The 20,968-nt window shown below is 37.6% G+C and overlaps 1 protein-coding gene across 1 annotated transcript; it reads left to right on the forward strand.

Moving 5' to 3' along the window:
- The first annotated feature begins 2,255 nt into the window (after positions 1-2,255).
- Positions 2,256-18,345, forward strand: LOC132111561 (acetyl-coenzyme A synthetase 2-like, mitochondrial). The gene is made up of 14 exons (XM_059518964.1): positions 2,256-2,707; positions 2,937-3,033; positions 4,453-4,652; positions 5,202-5,377; positions 10,859-11,011; positions 11,197-11,344; positions 13,520-13,657; positions 14,591-14,683; positions 14,819-14,931; positions 16,068-16,194; positions 16,508-16,635; positions 17,495-17,558; positions 17,819-17,940; positions 18,158-18,345. The coding sequence occupies exons 1-14, from the start codon at positions 2,362-2,364 to the stop codon at positions 18,332-18,334; spliced, it is 2,082 nt and encodes a 693-aa protein (XP_059374947.1). The 5' UTR covers positions 2,256-2,361; the 3' UTR covers positions 18,335-18,345.
- The last annotated feature ends 2,623 nt before the right edge of the window (positions 18,346-20,968 follow it).

Consider the following 20,968-nt stretch of genomic DNA (forward strand, 5'->3'; position numbering starts at 1 on the left):
AATAGCTCACTGAGGAAGGAGAGGCGCGTTTCTCCTGTCCGCTCGGAGGGAGAGAACCGCGTATGCCGGCCAGAGCCTATTCAGAGTTCGAGGCCGCAGTTGGACAAACATAGTTTGAAAGAGCAAATCTGCTGATTAACGCGCTCGAGTGGGGGAGAGCGAGCAAGTGGAAACTCCAGTGCATCACTGTATTCATAGTCAAGCCGCACATATCGCCCCTAACCAACACCTCGTGCGGGGCCTCGGCGACCACAGAAGCGAAACGGCGACCTAAGAAATTCACTCCAGAGCGCGGATACTTTCTTATTATATATATATATATATATATATATATATATATATATATATATATTTTTTTTTTTTTTTTTTTTACTTTAGCCGTAGGCTATCACGGAGAGAACCTGTAGAGAGGCTGCTAACGAACCTCTCATAAGTGCCTCCTCGTGATAAACCCATTATACGGCTCTTACCTTTTGTTGACTCATCGCGTCCGCGGAGAGGAGTAATGTTATACTTCTCTTAAGAATCGCTGAACAATTTGCTTACATATAAATTATTTACAGGTGAACAGGGGAAACCCATAAATAACACACATTTAAATAAACATGATCGCTTTCTCTCAGTCCACCGAGCAGCACATTTTGATCTGCTCAGAGACCCAAAAGGACAAGATTTTCAGACGGTGTGTGTAGGAACTGAGTTTATGGTACAATGCAGCTCATTGTCCCACATTCTCTCTCTCTCTCTCAATTCAATTCAATTCAATTCAATTCAATTCAATATTGCTTTATTGGCATGAATGTAAATGATACAATATTGCCAAAGCTTTGTGTACATATATAGAAAACAAAAAATAAAAATAAATAAATGATAACAATAATAATAATTAAATGAATATCACAGTAATGGAACTGAAAATTATAACATCTTAGAATATTAAACATTTGATACCACAGTCTTTGCTACCAGTCTCTCTCTCTCACTCACACACACACACACACACACACACACAGACTGGTGCAAACACACACAGGACACGCCATAGGGGTAATGGTTTTTATACTGTACAAACTGTATTTTCCATCGCCCTACACTAACCCGATAACTAAACCTAACTTAACCCTCACAGAAAACTGTTCCAGATAAAAATGTGTCCAGCAAAGAAGGAAAATAGTTTGAACAAAATCTATCTATCTATCTATCTATCTATCTATCTATCTATCTATCTATCTATCTATCTATCTATCTATCTATCTATCTATCTATCTATCTATCTATCTATCTATCTATCCCCTCCTCCACTAGGGGGCAAAAAGAGTTTGGAGTTGAGATTGAGAACAACATCGAGAGACCCAACGTGTCGCACTTATGATCCAATTTTAGAAACCAAAGTTTTCTGATAGTTGTGTAAGTGCACCATGACTGTACAATCCAATTTTACGTAACATCCATCCCGATCAATAAAGGAAATTGCAGAGTTGGAATCGAAGGTGAAAACCAAAGCAGCGCATGTGGTTCAGTTCATGACATGGTTGGGTTATAACGAAGATGATTTAGGAGGCGGTTTGAGACTGCAGTCACGCCATCTGCGCTTCTTCACGCGGGCTCAGTGTTGCCAGACGTACGATAATTATCGTATTTGTACGATAATTTTTACCTCTGTACGATGTACGATCAATAATGAAAAAAAATCCCGTAATGTACGATAATTTCAGAATTTTATGAAAATTTTAATGATAGTAGTTGCAGTCATAGGGCTTCTTTACTCATACAAGAAATCGGCTCATTACAGACACTCTAAATGCTTTCGTGTGCACCTGAGGGTGTGTTAAGAATGCAGGAGAGTGCCCTGCTTTAAAGCCAACGAGCACTAGTTGCGGTCCATGAACATCAACATCTGGCAACACGCAGGATTCCGATGACAGTGCAGTTAACTGCACCACGCAGCAACAGCTAAATTCCTTCTTCACTGGACGCGACAAAGCAAGTGTTAAAAATCATTTTAATATGTTTTAATATGCAACGCGACGCAGACAGTCACTGAAAATAATGGGATTGTATTTTGTCTCACTGCTTCCGTCCAACAATACGCCTTGTTATCTATTGTGGCAATTGCAGGTCGTGTCAAAATGTTCTTGGTTTAGAATAGATAAATAACTATTTTGACTCGTGTACGATAATTTTCTTCCAAATACGATAATTTTGAACTTCTGGTACGATACTTGGACATTTCCAATCTGGCAACACTGCGCGGGCTCTTTGTCAACAAGTGTCCTCCTCCTCCCTCTCTGAGAAACAGTCACGGGCCACCTGCTGTGGAAACCTGAGCAAACTTCACTCCAGCACAGACTGGGTGGAATAATGGCTGGACGTATGTGCATAAGTTTGCTGAATGCTTTGGCCAGCGGAAATGTAATATTTAGGAACCAGGAATGTGTGCGCAAAAGTAAACGTGTTGTGTTGATCTCACGGTGTCACGCCAGGTCTCTGTCCAGCATCAGCGCGGCTCAACCGGACCTCAGCTCGCATCTCGCTGGAAAGACCTACTCAGATTTATATGAACTGTCAGTCAAAGATCCAGAAACTTTCTGGGGATCCATCGCCAGGGAAAGGCTGGCATGGACCAAACCTTTCGATCAAGTGACGGACTGCGATCTCACCAGCGGGAAAATTAACTGGTTTCTTGGAGGGCAGCTGAACGTCTCTGGTGAGTGGCACCTTTCTTCTTTAATAGTTTGTCGTGTTGATCGCTGATAAACCTCCACTTGCCGATATGCTAGATCAAATATTTTTATCTATCAGAACAAAAAGGTTTTATTTTAGTTGAGATGGTAATACTTACATTTTCTCACGCTGCTTTATAAATCCACAAATAGCAACTTTCTATCTTGTCTACAGTGGGCATAGTAGTAATTTTATATTGCATTGATCGACAGTGAACTGTTTGGATGTACACGTGGCAAAGGATCCAGACAGAGTAGCCTTGATTTGGGAGAAAGATGAACCTGGCACAGAAGAAAGGATCACATACAGGTACATTTGTAGGTCCTGAGAAATTCACATGTGGCTCTTTATCACACCCCCAACCTCATCCACCCCCAGACTTACATTTTCAACACACAGGGGTCATAGCAAGCAGTGTGTCTCTTTAAAATAACTATTAACTACTTTCATGATGCTGTTATTTTAGATGTGCCACTAAATAATTTATTCCAATAGTGACTGGTAATCAGTTAGTCAGTAAGTTTTAGTGATTTTAGTATGTCTGCTTTCTGTCAGTAATTTTTTCATTTGTCTATTTTCTTCAACTAATATATAAATTTAATTTATTTTTAAGTTAATTAAAATGTTTTTAATAGTTTCTAAAAACAGTATCAACAATGGAAGTTATTGTTCCAGCTGGATTGAGATCTAATAGCATTATTTTCCTTATGAATTCTGACTAAGACTAGGATTGTAGGTTTTCATTTAGATTACCTTTGCAGTCATCTAATGCTCACCTCAAGTTAATCTTTAAAAACATTAATAATTTAATAACACTGCGAAATGTAATCTCAAATTGAATATCAGTTTTCATACCGTTCTCCATAATATTGTAATAGATTAGAAATCCTGGCCTTGCTGGGATTGACACGGATAACATGTAAACTACTGAACAGCACACTACTGAAGAGTTTTGGGGGAGTTCTTTCACATGCGCTTTCTTATGGAGAACAAAGGCAGGTTTTGAGGGTCCTGTGATGGAATGTGCGCCCCCCACTCTTTAGTGCTTGAAATAAAGATTGAATATTCCTGGCTGTGGTTCAGATCACTGCTGTTAACAAAATAACTAAATAATTACAGGATCTACTGTCCTCAATGTTACCATAACACAACAGCCAGCAGGCTGTTTTCTCTCATCTAGCCTGCACACCGAACCTCGAAAATGAACTATTTCTCATCTTTTATGGCGGAAATGTGAAGATTTTGTGAAGAAGCAGTCCGATTGCACAAACAATCATGTGTGTAAAGATGACACCTTTAGCAGTGCACATGTACATGTCACTTTCCTGCTTTAACTGGTGAACAGGAAGTTAAAAGACATTGATGTGCATTAGTATGAAAGTGAAAATGTTTTGTCCCTGGTCTCACAGTTTAGACACATTTCTGTTTCTCATCTATGACCCAAGATCCTGATTAACAGTTTCTTCAGACACAATATGGCATAATAATATGTTCATTAAGCCAACAAAAGCTTGCCTCTACTTTTTTGTAGTATAAATACACTATTAAACTAAACCCCATAAATGCCAGTTTGGTGCATTATGACCATGTGACTTCGGTGTTTCCGTGCAAGTGCATCAATTCAGCACTTGAACCACTTGAAATTAAACTATCACATATTTACTTTCCCATCCGCAGTTTCTTGTTACACAGCTGTATGTTTATATCTGTAAAACATTCAAATCTCAGGGAGCTTCTGGAGAGGACCTGTCGCCTTGCCAACACTTTAAAGAGTTATGGTGTCCAGAGGGGAGAGCGGGTGGCCATCTACATGCCGGTGTCTCCTATGGCAGTAGTAGCCATGTTGGCCTGTGCTCGTATCGGTGCCGTGCACACTGTGGTGTTTGCAGGGTTCAGCTCAGAGGCTCTGGCTGGCAGAATTCAGGATGGTGAGTAAAATAATGTTGCCTTGTTATAAAGCAGTGACCTGTTTATCTCAGCAGCTGTGAAGTTGTTTTTAATAGCGCTGTACTACAAATCGTTGAAAAAAATATCCATGATGTTTTTAGTTTAACTCTTTTTTTATTTTTATTGATACTATTCAATCAGAGAGATACAGAAAAAAAGAGAACAGCAATTGTTTCAATCTATTAACAGAGATCAAAATTAAATTATTCAAAAAGTTCCTTACTCTCCAAGTCAAACACAAAATAGAATTATGAATGTTAGCTCCATGAACAAAAAGCAAACAAACAAGTATAATAATAATAATAATAAAAAAAGCAAAACAAATCAAAAAGTAAATATGAATATATACATACAATGCAGCAATAGTTAGATCAATTGAGGACTATTTTTTTGCTGACTATTAAACATAGCTACAAATATTAAAGTCCTCTACTGGTTATTAAAGTCTTGTAAAGTTCCTGTATACTTTTCAGGAAAGCTGAGCTCGAATTTGAAGAGTCAAACTAAATTTTTCTCTTCCATATACACAGCCCAGTGCAAGTTTGTCATCACATGCAACCAAGGTGTGAGGGGCGGCCGTATCTTCGATCTGAAGCCCATGGTGGATAAAGCAGTGAAGAGCTGTCCATCTATCCGGCATGTGTTTGTGGCCAAGAGAACTAACAATAGTGTGCCGATGGGCAAACTAGATATTTCTTTAGATGAGGTAAATCATACAGCAGTGACCTCCTGCAGTGTACAGAATCAAAAGCCAAATTAGAATATGTTTTTGTTATTATTTGGTCTTTATATACCTCTGCCAGGACTCAACAGTAGGGATGGTCGGCAACAAAGGAGAAACGCTTTAGAATAAGTAGAATATTACATTTGTCTAAGCATCAAATACATAAACCTTTTCAAGTGTATTGTATCTGTGCAGCAAGCCACTTTCTGGTAGTTTTGCACTTTTTAGGGTCTCATCTACCAGAAACAGAGTTTTTGCAAAGCTTTGTAATGGTTCGTTAAGGGGAGAAGGAATGTGTCCCTAAATTGTACCTAATTAGGGCACAAAACTAGGAGTATACAGTAGTTCTAATTCAACTTCATTTTTTGAGTAATTTGGGCACAGTCCATCTTGTTTTGTCTTGCCAGAAGTGCCTGTGTTTGACTGTCTCTCGTGATGTTCATCACTCCTTGTCTAGAATTGGTCATAGTGGTCACATGTTGGTCAGTTTGACAGTATTCTATTTGTAGGGACAGTTCAAGGAAATACTAGATCACGTGTGATAAAAAAAAAAAAACGGAAAAAAGAAATAAAATAAAAACCGTAGAGGATTACTGTGCAGAAAAGCTGGTCTGGGCCTCGGGAAACTCCACATGCTGTTTAAATGGGCTGAAGAGTTATGTTTTAAGATTAAGGTTTTGTTTGCAAGGTAAATATCGTGTTTAATCTCATTATTTGCAGAAAAGACATTAGTCTCCAACATTAACAATGGCAAAACAAGTGGAAAATCCATTTAGACTAAACAGACATTATTATTAAACTACAACAGATAGAATAAAAGACCATAACAATGAAGGGCATGACTGAAAGTTAACTCTTGACTGCTGGACAGAAACTAATATTAGACATCCAGGTGATTGGTGAATCTATATTGCACTTGAGTGATTATTAATTCACACCAGAGACAATGCTCTGCGGTCACAGCTGAATTTGAAGTTGTGGAAAGTTGTTCTTCTAGCCTGTGCAACATCCATATCAAAATAGATTTATTTTTACCTATTTTACCTTATCTTTACATGATTAACATTTTGCATTTTAACTAAATGAGCGTAAAAACAGCATAAATAATAGTTAAAAAGCATTCTATAAGAATGCAGTATGTGATGATTAATGTCATGCGACTACATTTAGCAGTTTTTCAGTTCCAAAGTTCTTTATTAGTATGATTGATATATATATATATATATATATATATATATATATATATATATATATATATATATATATATATATATATATATAAATAAATATATTTATATATAAATAAATAAATATATTTATATATAAATAAATAAATATATTTATATATATATATATATATATATAGTAGGGGTGTAATGGTACGTGTATTCGTACCGGACCGTTTCGGTACAGGGCTTTCGGTACGGTGCACATGTGTACCGAATGACCGAATGCAATATTTTGTGTGCGGAACATGGGTACATTTTCGTGTTTCCAAACGAACATATTAAGTGGCGGAAGTCTCTGCGTTCAGCGCAAATCCCGCCCAGCTGATTCTAAGGCCGGTGACACACTGGCTGCGTGGAGTGAGAGTGGTGTTTCTGCTAGTGATTAGTGATGTCCGATTCGTGAACGAATCGTTCAATTTAACCGGTTCTTCTTAGTGAACCGGTTGAACTGAATCGTTTGAAACGGTTCGCGTCTCCAATAAGCATTAATCCACAAATTACTTAAGCTGTTAACTTTTTTAAAGTGACTGACACTCCCTCTGAGTCAGAATAAACCAATATACCAGGGTAATTAATTTACTCAAACAGTACACTGACTGAACTGCTGTGAAGACCGAACTGAAGATGAACACCGAGCCGAGCCAGATGATGAACGAACACGACCACTGCTGGAGCAGTTCTCGTTCTCGAGTCAAGAACCGGTTGCATCGGTTTTCGGATCACCAGTACACTGAACCGAGAATCGTTTCTGTTGGACGCATCCGATTTGAGAACCGATGAGCTGATTCTCGTTCTCGAGTCAAGAACCGGTTGCATCGGTTTTTGGATCACCAGTACACTTAACCGAAAATCGTTTTTTTCGGACGTGTCCGATTTGAGAACCGATGAACTGATGATACTGCGTATGCGTGTAATTTTTCAAGTATTTTGTTAAACATCAGAAAGTGTGATAAAATAACTATATTTTATTTTGCTTTTTTTTTTTTTTTTTTAGATGAATGTTTCTAATCTGTATATTGTAGATTATGTATAGGCCAGATGGGTTTTCAGGGAAGTTGGACAATAATTAAGACTCTAAAGACTCTAGGTTTAATAGGAATAAGGGATGATACTGTATTCATAGTTAATGATGACACATTCACAAATTGAGTTTGTAGTAAACAGTGTTTGGAATAACGGCGTTTAAAAGAACGGCGTTAGGTAACGACGTTATTTTTTCAGTAACGGGGTAATCTAACTAATTACTTTTCCTATCGTTACAACGCCGTTAACGTTACTGAACGTTAAATGCGGTGCGTTACTATGCATTGATTTAATATGCAATCCGAACGCACCCCTGGCTCACACAGCGAGTGAGCAGGTGGGTTAATAACGAGATAAGCGATTATGATTGGCTAAGGCAGAGTCATGTGTTTCATGGTAGCCAATCAGAGCCAGTGTTTTTACACACACGCGCCAGCGGCGCCAAACACACACAGTCACACACACGCAACAGCTACACAGAGATTCGCAGCAGCAGCAGAAATGGCGAGTCAGGAGCAATCCGATGAAAAGTTGGCATTTTCAAGGTGGAGATATAACCACTACTTCAAATTCATTGTAGTCAAAGGCAAGAACGTGCATGTAATGTGTACATGTAATGTGTGACACACGCATCTACAAAGCTAGTGGCCAAAAACACTTTTCTTACAAAGAGTGCATGATAAAACTCTTGCTGTGCAATACATCTCGAAAGTTATGTACGAACACCTGTCTGTTCTACTTATTTCAACTGACTTGTGAAAACTGCTAAAAAAATAAAATAATTCTTTGACATATAGCAACTTTTTTTTTTTTTTTTACAGTAACGCAAATAGATACTTTCCCTGGTAACGAGTTACTAACTCAGTTACTTTTTGGAACAAGTAGTGAGTAACTATAACTAATTACTTTTTTAAAGTAACGTTCCCAACAGTGGTAGTAAACAGAACATGAACAGGAGTAGAGCAGCTGATGATACTGAACTGCAGCACGTGCCGGTTACAGCGATTCTCGTTCTCGAGTCAAGAACCGGTTGCATCGGTTTTCGGATCATCAGTACACTGAACTGAAAACCGTTTCTATCGGACGCGTCCGATTTGAGAACCGAGGAGCTGATGATACTGCGCATGCGTGATTCAGCGTGATTCAGCGTGAAACCGACTGACTCACAGCGCGTCTGAACCGAACTGATTCTTTTGGTAATTGATTCTGAACTGATTCTGTGCTAATGTAATGAGCGCGGGTAAACCGAGGGCTTGAATGAAGGGCAAATACATCGCAATGGATTATGTATAGTAAGTGGATCATGGTTTCTGCGCTGATGACACCTAATTTTACTTTATATCTTCAAGACTTAAATCCTCCTATGCACATTATTGCTGTTACTGTATTTTGGTACGTTGTTGCAAAACTTAATTGCAAACTTTTCATGATTATGAGGTTTTTAACTGACTAAAGTTATGATTATGTGTCATACAGCGCTTTTCGCTGCTTAGAGACAATGGGCGCGTATTGGAATTTTTATATGACATCGCATCTCTCAAAGAAAAGGAGAATAGAATAGTTTTTCAGGATTGCTAGGACTGGAAAAGGCCCTGACTCGTGGAGACTCGCGGGATGTTGACGGGCATGAATTGTTTGAAGAGCTGACTGCTTTGGGCAGACGCCTGGTTGCTGGATCTAACCACTGGATGCGCTGAAATTCATCTGTGAAAAAGAGATGGAATCAATTTTTCCAAATGTTTTTGTAGCATTGAGAGTGCTTCTCACTCTCCCCGTCAATGTGAGCTCTGGAGAACGAAGTTTCTCAAAGCTTAAACTGATTAAAAATGATCTCCGAAGTACAAGTTAAACTCGAGGACGCAATCAAAGCGTTTGCCGCTGCGAAAGCCCGACGCGCACGCTTCTGAAATTTAGGTGTGTGAATGTTTGTATCAGTCAAGAAAAAATCGAAACCTCCAGTTTTGTGAGCTAAAAAGTTGTGTGCATATGTTTAGTTTTATTCTGTACACTATCTATTAGCCTATAAAACAGAAATTATATGCAGCGGTGCATTGTGTACCTTTTTCACCTTTTTGCAGAATGAAAACATGCTTGCACGTTTTTATTTTAGTGTAATTTCATAGGTAAAAAAAATTTTTTTACATACATCTTAAGGATCCCTAATTGTGAATGTGAGGTGGGGGCGGCACGATCGTGCTCTGCCTAGAGCGGCATTTGAGCTTATGCCGGTGTTCTGACAAATAATGCTGCCTATCAGATTATGCTACCAACACTGTATTTATCATACTGTAAGGGTAGGTTTAGGGTTGGGGTAGGTGTACATGTTAATAAAGCCTCACACCTTATTAATATCATGCATGAAGCAAAATCTGATAGGTAACACTTTTCGCTATCGAATTATGCTACCATTGGTTTTAATGGGAGGTAGCATTTTTCGACAAGGCAGCACAAATCGACAGAACACCGGCCCTGACAGTATTGACAGCAAAATAGACTTATGTTTGACAGGTGCAATATGCCAGTGTGTCACCGGCCTAAGGTTTTCAAAAGGCATCACGCGAGTGTGAACATAACTACAACTCGGAAAAAAAAGATTGTAATTCAAATGCAGCTGCTGTCGGCATTTAAACCGACCTTTGCTCTTAATGCCGATCGGTCCAACGCAATAACGAAATCTGAGCAGGTCTAAAAACTGAAACTGTTGACGCTGCACTTTACAGTTTGGAAAAGTTATATATATATTTTAAATATGAGCAGGCCTACAAGCTGGGATTGGTAATGCTGCACTGTAATCATAGTTATTTATTTATATTTTTCATTATATTTTATTATATGATATTGGTTTGAGACTGAGAGTATTTTATTTAGTGGAGAACTTTACAGCAGTATTTTATTTCTTATTATTTTTTATTATATATATATATATTTTATTAAAAAGTATTTTAAAAAAGTGTAAACAAATTGTAAAAAAAAGTTTATAGTAATAAACAACCTGCAGTTTAATGTTTGCATTTCTTTCCCTTACTGTACCGAAAATGAACCGAACCGTGACTCTAAAACCGAGGTACGTACCGAACCGTGATTTTTGCGTACCGTTACACCCCTAATATATAGTATTTACCATTTATACAGCAATACACACACTAAAACATGAAAAAAATGGTGCTGATAATATAAGTAAAATGCTATGTACTTTTTCTGTCTGTTCCAGGTGATGGCGGGCCAGTCGTCAGTGTGTGCTCCAGAGCCCATGGACAGCGAGGAGATGCTGTTCATGCTGTTTACCTCAGGTAGTACAGGTAAACCCAAGGGCATCGTGCACACACAGGCCGGTTACCTGCTCTATGCTTCCCTCACACATCAGGTGTGTCTCTGAGCTTCTCTGATCACACGCATACTGTCACACTAAATGTATATTTATGTGTGCATTAGTGTATATGTGCATGTGTGTTAATATATAGATTTTTTCTTTGACTGGTATAGTATATGTATATTATAGGATATGATGTATAGCGTTATGTTTGTCTGTCTACCTGTCTGTTGTTGCAGTATGTGTTTGACTACACACCTGGAGATGTATTTGGCTGTGTTGCTGACATTGGTTGGATTACGGGGCACACTTACGTGGTGTACGGACCCCTGTGTAACGGAGCCACATCTGTTCTGTTTGAGAGCACACCTGTGTACCCTAATCCAGGTGAGATATCAAGAGAAATGACCAATACTAATGATCCATGCAGTATAGATAATGTGCGCACTCTATCTCTTTTTCAGTTGCAGATTCAGTTGTAGTGTAGTGCAGTGGTTCCCAACCTTTTTCAACTCGCGGCCCACACAACCAAACACATATGTTTGCGCGGCCCACTGCAAAAAAAATTAACTGACCCCGCTATTGTTGGGTTAATAACTTAGTACTCAGAAGCTAGATTGTTAACTGTATTTATTGAATGAACTAGGGCTGTGCTATCGCGATTTCTTTGATCAATTTTGCGAATTCGATTTTAATCACGATTTTGACACACACAGATATTTACAGTCATAAATGCATTCAGAATGAATTTGAAACATATTTCCAAAAGAAAACCTTAGCTTTATCAAAAAGTTGTAATGTCTCTATAACAGACATAATTCAAAATTATCACTATAGTAAAGGTGTAACAAAATGTATAGACTTATGGCAAAAAAAATAAATAAATAAATCCTGTGTCCAGTGACTTCTTTTTCTTTTTTGCCATGCATTGTTCATAGAGCTCATTAATTGTAGAGGTGTCTCAGGTGTTGAAATAGATTTGTTATACATTATACAGGTTCACACATACTCCGATTGCAGTGTGTAAGCGGTGCAAAAGCAGCAGCGAGAGCGCGTTATTGTAACGCGAAAGCACATTAAAATAATGCACGAGCGCGAATCTCTGTTGGCACACAGACTTCCTTTGCTCTTTCACAAAACCAGACGTGCTTGCCCGGAGAGAGTGCGCGCACTTAAAACGTGTCTCCTCTCACTTAAACTGCGTCCTGTCCACTCACAATTCTCTCTATGCTCATGTGTTAGATATTAATTATTTTCGCACATTTTTATTTCTAGCCTTTTACCGCGTGCAGTGTGAACGCTCTGATCCGTTAAAATGGGCTCGGAAAAAAGACACATTACAAACAGTGTGTGAACCTGGAATTAGGCATATGCCCAGTCTGTTCTGTTCTGTCAGGGCCACGGAAAATCGTGCTATAAAGCGATTTAGTAATCGCGACGCTCAAATTGTGATTTTATGACGATTTCGATTAATCACACAGCCCTAGAATGGACTGGCAATGAACAGAAAATAACTCGGGCTGGCACTCAGCAAAACGGGAAAACCAGATCCAGCTCAACAGACAGTCAGCGGAGCAAGCAGTCAGAGGGAACACTTTGAAACCCATTTATGTCGAGCCTGTTGGCAGCCATTTATGCACGTTTGAATTTGTTGTTCTGTAGCATATGCAGCAAAAATATCGATAAATAAATAATAATAAGATAAATTGGTGGTTTATTCTTAAACCAATCAGCCAGCTCGAATAGTGGAAGCATAGTAACAGTTTAACAGTTTATTTATTTAATTATATATATGAAATGATGTTATTATGTTATAACTTAGAAATTTTTACATATATTAACAATATTCTTATTTATTTTAATAGTAATTGGCGGCCCACTTGCAATATCACTGCGGACACGGACCACAGGTTGAAAACCAATGCTGTAGTGGTTTATCGGCATGATGAATAATTTGCATTTACATTGCCAAAGTATTGCACCGTATCTGCCGAAATAAAAGGTTATTTATATTATTAAGTAAAGTTGATTACAATAAATGTTTTCAAATGCATCACATCCTGTTTAATTCTCTCTTCAGTGGAGTGTCGGTCATGTTCCTCTTCTCATCCATTCTGATAGAGGTGATGACCCCTCTAGATCATGCCAGATAGTGTTCCTGTCCCTCCCAATCCTTCAAACTGAATCAACTTCTTTTGTTCAGTTCTCAGATAAAATGATGCGACACATTAACTGTATAGCAAGTCTTATCTACCTTTATGAGTGTATTTTAATCGAAATGAGCCCACATGAGTGGCTGTAAAGCAGTGTACTCTTTAAAGTGTGACCTCTACTTGAAACCTTTTCTGTGATGTTCTCCTAATTAAACCTGGTTTTCTAAAACTGGTATCAATTAGGAAATGTTTTTCTGTAATGTTTGTAGTCATAATTACTGTTGATGTTCATGTTTAAAATTGCTTTTTTTTTTTGGTTCCATAACCGGTGTTCTGTTGAAGAGCTGTCTCTGGTTCTCTTCATTATCTTTGTCTTGACTGTTAGAATGTGTTTTGTGACTGTTTTTAGGTCGTTACTGGGAGACAGTTCAGAGGTTAAGAATAAATCAGTTTTATGGAGCTCCTACTGCCATCAGATTACTTATGAAGCATGAGGAAAACTGGGTGAAGAAATATGACAGGTCATCACTAAAGACACTTGCATCTGGTAAGCCTACAGAGGTTTAGTAAATAAATAAATACAAATAAATTAATAATACAGATATTGTAATGTTTTTGGAGGTATAATATAATATATTTTTGTTATAGTATACTACCATTGAAAGGTTTGGGGTCTGTAATATTTTAAAAAGAAAACCATGTATTTGCAAGGATGCATTAAATTGATCAAAAGTGATACAGACATTTATAATTCTACACAAATATTCTATTTGTTTGTCCTATGAACTTTGTATTGATCAAATAACCCTGTAAAATGTATTATGGCTTCAACAAAAATACAGCATCACAACTGTTTTTAACATTGATAATAATAAGAAATATTTTTTGATCATCAAATCAGCTGATTAGATGTCATGTGGACACTGAAAACTAACAGTTTGTTTGCTTTCTCTGAAAGTCTTTGTGTCATTTTAGCAATGTATTACGACTTATCCCCAGGTTACTTCGGGGGGTTACTTTCTGTCATAGGAGGGATAAGTGCATTGCAAGGGCACAGTGGGGAAGGGGAACTAATCAGCTTTACAGGGTTTGAACTGAAGACCTTTGTGTTAACGGCCCAAAAATTGTACTTCCAACACCATGGTATAGTCAGCTCTTTATGGGAGAGAGTTCAGCCACTGTTCAAATTCAGCCTGCTTACGCTGGATGATTTTTAATGAGTCTAGTCACACAGCCTTTGAGATCAACAATGGAAAATCTGACTTTGTGCCAAACATTAAGGACACTAGACTACTGCGCAGCCGGTCTGGGTTTTGTTTGTCCCTTTAGGGCCTGTCAGTTGAAAAGATAGAGCTAAGATTTCCTTGAATTGCCAAGTCACTCGATCAAATCAACTTAGAGACAAGTTTTTAAGTGCAGTGTTTTTGGTTGATGAATTTGTCAATATAGATGACCATGTGAATGTGTGATCTGTTGACAGTTGGAGAGCCCATTAACCAAGAGGCATGGGAGTGGTTTCATAATGTGGTCGGGGATGGACGGTGCCCTCTGGTGGACACATGGTGGCAGACTGGTAAAACGAACACCCCACGAGACTGTCAATCGCTGCATCTCTTCTTGTCCGAGTATCGTACCCTTAGTCCTTAGTCTAGCAGCACTGATGGGATGATTTACCCCATGTGTGATTCACTGGGCTCTCTCTCTTCAGAAACTGGCGGGGTGTGTATTGCCCCACTCCCAGCTGAACCAGGAGCAGAGATCCGGCCTGCAATGGCTATGAGACCCTTTTTTGGCATACAGCCGGCACTACTCGGGGAGAAGGTGAATTAAATTCTTCAACAACACATCAGTACAGAAGCACATCCACCTCAAAGTAAAAAAATGTAAAATGTGAAAAACAAAAAGACAACTGTCAGATATGAAGTGACGTGGTGAAATACAGTGATAATTGCGAGAAATAAAGTAGCAATTGTGAGATGTGCTGTGAATCCCCAATTGTAAGATGCAGAAAGATTCTAAAATATAAAGTTAAAATTCTGAGAGATAAAAGTCATAATTGTGAGGAATTATGAGATATGATAATCTAAAATATAGTTATATTGTAAAATAATAATTCATAATTGTGAGAAATGTGCAATTGTAAAGATGTAGTCATATTCGGAAAGTTACAATTGCAAATTAAAAGTCAGAATTGTTAGAAATAAGATTGCAACCATGACATATAGTTGTCTAAAAAAATAAAAAGTCATAAATGTGAGATATAAAGCTGCACTTATAGAAAATAAAGCACAGTATAGTCATAAACTGAAAAAATGGTTACAACTGAAATAAAAAGACATTTGTGAGATATAAAGCCCCGTTTGCAAGAAATGGTCACAATTGTGAAATATAGTAATAATCTGTCAAATTAAAAAGTCACAATCACAAAAAAGTGACTGTTGAGAGATACAGAGGCATAATAAAACTCACACTGTTAGACTTGTCAGTTATAACAAATAAAGTCACAGTTGTTGTATATGACGTCCCAGTGTGATATATAAAGTTACAGTTGTGAAACGGTCACATTGTGAAATATAAAGTCAATTACAACAAATTAGTTGTAATTAGCTCTTTACTTCCTGGTTTTTCCAGTGTAGTTAACAACTGTACAAGACAGTTGCTAGCAGACTATCAGACCTAAAGAGGGTTATATTTGTCTTTTGCTCTGCCTGGTTCTGCCTGGATCCATGCGTCCAGCTTGATTAAAGAAAACTTTGTGTTACAGACAGTGAAAAAAAAAAGTGAAATAATGCATGCTGAAGTGCATGTAATCTCCTCTGAGGCGCTCTTTTGTTACGCTCCCGGGCTATTCAGAGAGATTTTTACCCCCTCCCATTAAGATCATCCAAGGAGGGACATGACCTCTCCGTGCACGTGTTTTTAGTAATGTAGAATAATCAATTTTGCTTTATCAACAGGGACAGATATTAATTGGAAATGATGTCAGTGGAGCTCTGTGCATCAGCCAGCCTTGGCCTGGAATGGCCAGAACCATATTTGGAGACCACCAGAGATTCGTGGATGCATATTTTAAACCGTACCAAGGTGAGCAAGACCCCAGATGCTCTCTAAGCTCCTTCTTGCTAGGAAACTTATGAAACAGAAAAGTTGGAATACTTGCTGAATTATTTAACTGTTCTTTTTGACTTTGACTTCAAAGCGAGGGCATGAGAGGAATGTTAGCAAGCCCTATCTGGGAAAATGTCAAAATAATCTGTTTGGATTTTTCAAATGTGCCTTCTGTTGTTGTAGATTGTACTAACTCCATTTTAATTTTCACGCCATAAAAAGTTTCAAATAAAGTTAACATGAAAGTGATCAGAGGTATAAGCTAGTATAATGGTGAAAACTTTCATAGGCCAGTATTTTTCGGGTGATGGGGCGTACCGCACTGAAGACGGTTACTACCAGATCACAGGGCGGATGGATGACGTCATTAATATCAGTGGGCATCGGCTGGGCACTGCTGAGATAGAAGATGCACTGGTGAGACCCCAAGATCCTTTATCATAAGCATAATTTAGCATTCTTGACCCAAATGCCTTCTTTCAAATCATTTGAATATCCCCACACTGCAATAATTGGGCAAATTAGACCTGATACAAAAGTGTTCTATAGAGAGTCTGTATTTACAGAGCTATGCAAATACACTGCTGTTACTCTAAAAGTTTGGGGTCCGTAAAGGTTCGATAATAGTTTCATTCCAAGCGCTCGCGCTTTAAATTATCAAGCTCATTATAGCAGGATTGATTTTGATTGGCTGTCAATGTTTTTATCATTCATCAGATGGAAAAAATCATTCTGAATGTGATTCCAACTATATTGTTTCTCTATGCCTTTATCGTTATAGTTGTGGTGTGTACTCTGCTATTCTTTAATACTGAGAACGATTTTTAGAACTATATTAATTCAAAAATGACTAAATACATTTATAATGTTGAAAAAGATTTCCATTCTAAATAAATGCTGTTCTTTTGAACTTTCTATTTATGAAAGAAACCTGAAAAATGTGAACAAAAATATTAAGCAGCACTTATTTTTAACATTTAATAATAATAGGAAATGTTACAATGAAGACTGGAGTAATAGCTGCTGAAAATCCAGGATCGTATCACAGGAATAACTGTTAAAACTATAGAATAATAGTAATATTTTGAAAAGTTTTTACAGTTTAAAATAACTATTATTGTTTTACTGACTTTTTGATCTAACAAATGCAACCTTGGTGAGCATAAAATACTTTTTTCAAAAACATAAAATAAAAAAATATTACTGACCACAAACTTTGGAATAGTAGTGTAGAAGCAAACTTTTTGGTTGACAATGTGTGTTTCTCTGTTACTAGGATGGACATCCAGATGTTCCTGAGACCGCAGTTATCGGAATTCCCCATGAGATCAAAGGAGAAGGTGAGGCCCCCTGCGAGCCCTCGATTTGTTCTTCCTCTCACCTTTTTCATTCATGCGCCATCTGGAACACCCCCAGCAACCAGAGACCTTTTGACCACTTCCATTGTGTGCTTTACAACACCCTTGGTCATTGTGAAAACAACATAAAATAATAGATATAATTGACCATCACATAATCAGTGATCAATGTGAATCCGATCTTACTTTGCCAAATGTTGACATGTCTCTCACTTTCTTTTCCTATCTTTCTCTTTCACCAGTTCCATTCGCATTTGTAGTTTTAAAAGAATCTGCTTCTGAGAACCAGCAGGCTGTTGTGGAAGAATTGAGACACCTAGTGGCTACCAAAATAGCTAAATTTGCTGCCCCTGATCATTTCCTGGTAAAATCAGTGACTTTTTTTTATTTTTTTTTATTGAACCTTGTTGTACAGTGTTAACCCTTGATTTATATTATTCTTCTGTAATTTACAAAGAATGATTATGACTGATCACAGAACAGTTTGTTTGTTATAAAATCACTGTCAGTGCAGATCTGTTGCACAGATGGTTTGGAGATTTATTTTGTCGGCTGTGAAAGCATCTCTTCTCTCTTTTAAGGTTGTGAAGCGTCTTCCTAAAACGTGCTCTGGGAAAATCATGAGGAGAATCTTGCGTAAGGTCGCCATGCAGGACACGAGCAACCTGGGGGACGTCTCCACGCTGGATGACCCCTCCGTCGTTTCAGAGATCATCGAGGCCCATAAACAAAACAGAAGTCATGCAGCTAAGAAGTAGAAAAAGACTGTTGGGATCAGTTTTGGGGTAGTTACTCAAAAAATTTAATTAGTTACTAGTTACTTCTGTAAATTGTAATGAGATTACTTTACTAGTTACTGCATTTGAAAAGTAACTACACTACTTATTACTTTACTTTTTAAATTTTTTAGGGAATTTTTTCCAAATTTCGTTTTCTGTTTGAATTTTTCTGAATTCCATTTTTTTCTGTTTTATTTTTTTCTCAACTCCTTTTTAATGGTTAAATTTAATTGTATTCATCAAAATTCATGTCTAATTAATTTAAATCATAACACTCATACATTTTCACAGCAATTTATTAAAAGTTTTTAAAAAATTACGTTTAGGGCCCTATGAAATGTTTTATTTTTTCTTCACCATATGTTTGATTTTTTTTTAGCATGTGTAATTATTTAAATGCATAAAAACAACATTTATTCAATCTTAAAATAACCTTATGAAATGTTTTTTTCCCCCTCAGAAATTCTGTTGTGTATTTACATTTTTCTGGTTATCAAATGAAGGCATAAAACATTCCTTTAGATTTTGTTTTAAATATTGAAAATTAAGCAAACTTTATTTTTTGGTGAACAAATGCGATTTAATATTAAAAATAAAACATGGAGGAAATGTTAAGCAAGAGATGCTTTAAAGCGCGAGAAATAGAGGTTTCCCCAATAACAGCTGTAAACAATGCAGGCATATAACATGCAGAAATACAGTGATATAAAAACACCTGTGTCTCATTTTGATATTTAAACATATAAATGTAAGGAATTTTTATTATTATTAAACGTGCAGTTACAGTACATGCTCATGTTTATTCAACAAAGCCTTTTGGAAAATAGTTTAGTTTTAAAATCGTGGCGAGTCTCCAAATATAATTAATGTATGGGAAACACATCCCACATCACAACCACCTGAGCCCAACTTCAGTCTACAGAAGTCAAGTCACCATTGTTCTTCATGGGCAAAGTCAAGTCACCAGTGTTCTTCATGGGCAAAGTCAAGTCACCAGTGTTCTTCATGGGTAAAGTCAAGTCACCAGTGTTCTTCATGGGCAAAGTCTATGGGATCAAATTCCCGCCAAATATATAGCCCGCTGCACATCTGTCAGATTGTAATGAATTTAAAGAAATCATGAAAACAGCAGTGCAACATGGTGCTTGCTTTTTGTTTGTGTATATTCCAAAATGAACTTGAATTTCTAGACAATGTTCTTCCCAATAGTTTTAATTTCTTTCATATACTGTTCAACAACACTTGTTAATGATTTGACATGCGTTTGAATGGTTTACGATGTCTTAAATATTTTTGTTACAGTATTTTACCCCAAAAAAAGTTCAAAATAGATGAATGGCAATTTAAAGTGATTTTCTAGCGAATTATTGTACAACAGAAAATAAAAGACTCCTTGGCAAAATATGTTTAAACACTCCAACAGATAGCGGTTTCTAATCATATCATCCATGCGCCAATAAATAACATTCGTAACGCCTTGCATTGCATTTGTCCTAAACATTAAGCTATGTTGACTCTTCAGATAGGTGAATCATAGGCTGACAGACACCGTGAGAAGGCACAAGATATCAAGATAAATTGGCAGCATAATGTTATGAAGCATTGGCCTGAACAACCCAGCAGATGCATCTGAACACAATGAGAGGGGATGCCCAGCAGTCAGAGATGCCTCCATTGTGATTTCAGGTGGGAGACTGTTTCAAAGAAAGAATTCAGCAGTCAACCAACTTCTGCCATCTTTCAAACCCGTGTGACTTTCACAAGTCAAATGTTAAATAGAGTACAATCTTTGGATGACATCAAGTGTCTGTAGATATAGTGCCCGGTCATTCAATGGTGATGTCAAAGGATTAATCAAGCCTTGCAGGCCAGTGAGTTTTTGGTCTGATAAAGTACAGTATATCTCTGGCACCACCACACATTTACATTTAATCATTTAGCACAGGGGTTTTCAAACTGTGGGTCGCGACCCACTTGTGGGTCACAGAATGGAACAAGGTGGGTCACACAAAGTCACTTGGCTGCAGCTAAATTTGCGTTTCAATAAAAACACACACACACACACTCACACAGTTCAGTCTAGGGCTGCACGAATGTGACGAGTGGGGCGGGGCCGAGAGCCGTGGAGTGATTGGGAAATGAGCGACACCTGCAACACTCACCGGTCTCGAGAACCCCGGAGGAGATAGGAAGTATACAAAAGAGGAGCGACGACAGTGAAGGACGAGAGAGGCCACTGGGTGGCGTCTGTACTTCCCGGTCAGAGAGCACCTGTCCATCAAAAGCTCACTATCCAATCAGAGTAGATCACTGTTAACACCACCCCCATGAGATGTTTGTGTCAAAACACCAAACGAAAAACTGCGAAACGTAAGCGAAATCTGTAGCAATGAATTCAGAATCCACGATTAGCGAAAACGAATCTTTGAAAAACATTAACAAAGAATGAAGCATATTTGAAGAGCCTGTTAAATTTGTGCGACTGAGTTAATTTTTTTTCATTTTCATAGTGTTTTTCTTCTTTTGTAATGGCATATTTTTGATAGTTTCTGAAAAAGTTACGTTCAGTTTTATAAAGTTTCGTTCATTATTATTGAAACAAATGTAATTCCA

This window comes from Carassius carassius, chromosome 31 (assembly GCF_963082965.1).
Source record: "Carassius carassius chromosome 31, fCarCar2.1, whole genome shotgun sequence".
NCBI lineage: Eukaryota > Metazoa > Chordata > Actinopteri > Cypriniformes > Cyprinidae > Carassius > Carassius carassius.

Bases quoted from the DNA above. Each gene is read 5' to 3' on its own strand.
- LOC132111561 (XM_059518964.1), top strand. From the start codon at position 2,362: ATGGCTGGACGTATGTGCATAAGTTTGCTGAATGCTTTGGCCAGCGGA. The intron at 4,653-5,201 runs GTGAGTAAAATA...CCATATACACAG, and splicing joins GGCTGGCAGAATTCAGGATG to CCCAGTGCAAGTTTGTCATC. The intron at 16,636-17,494 runs GTGAGACCCCAA...CTCTGTTACTAG, and splicing joins CTGAGATAGAAGATGCACTG to GATGGACATCCAGATGTTCC.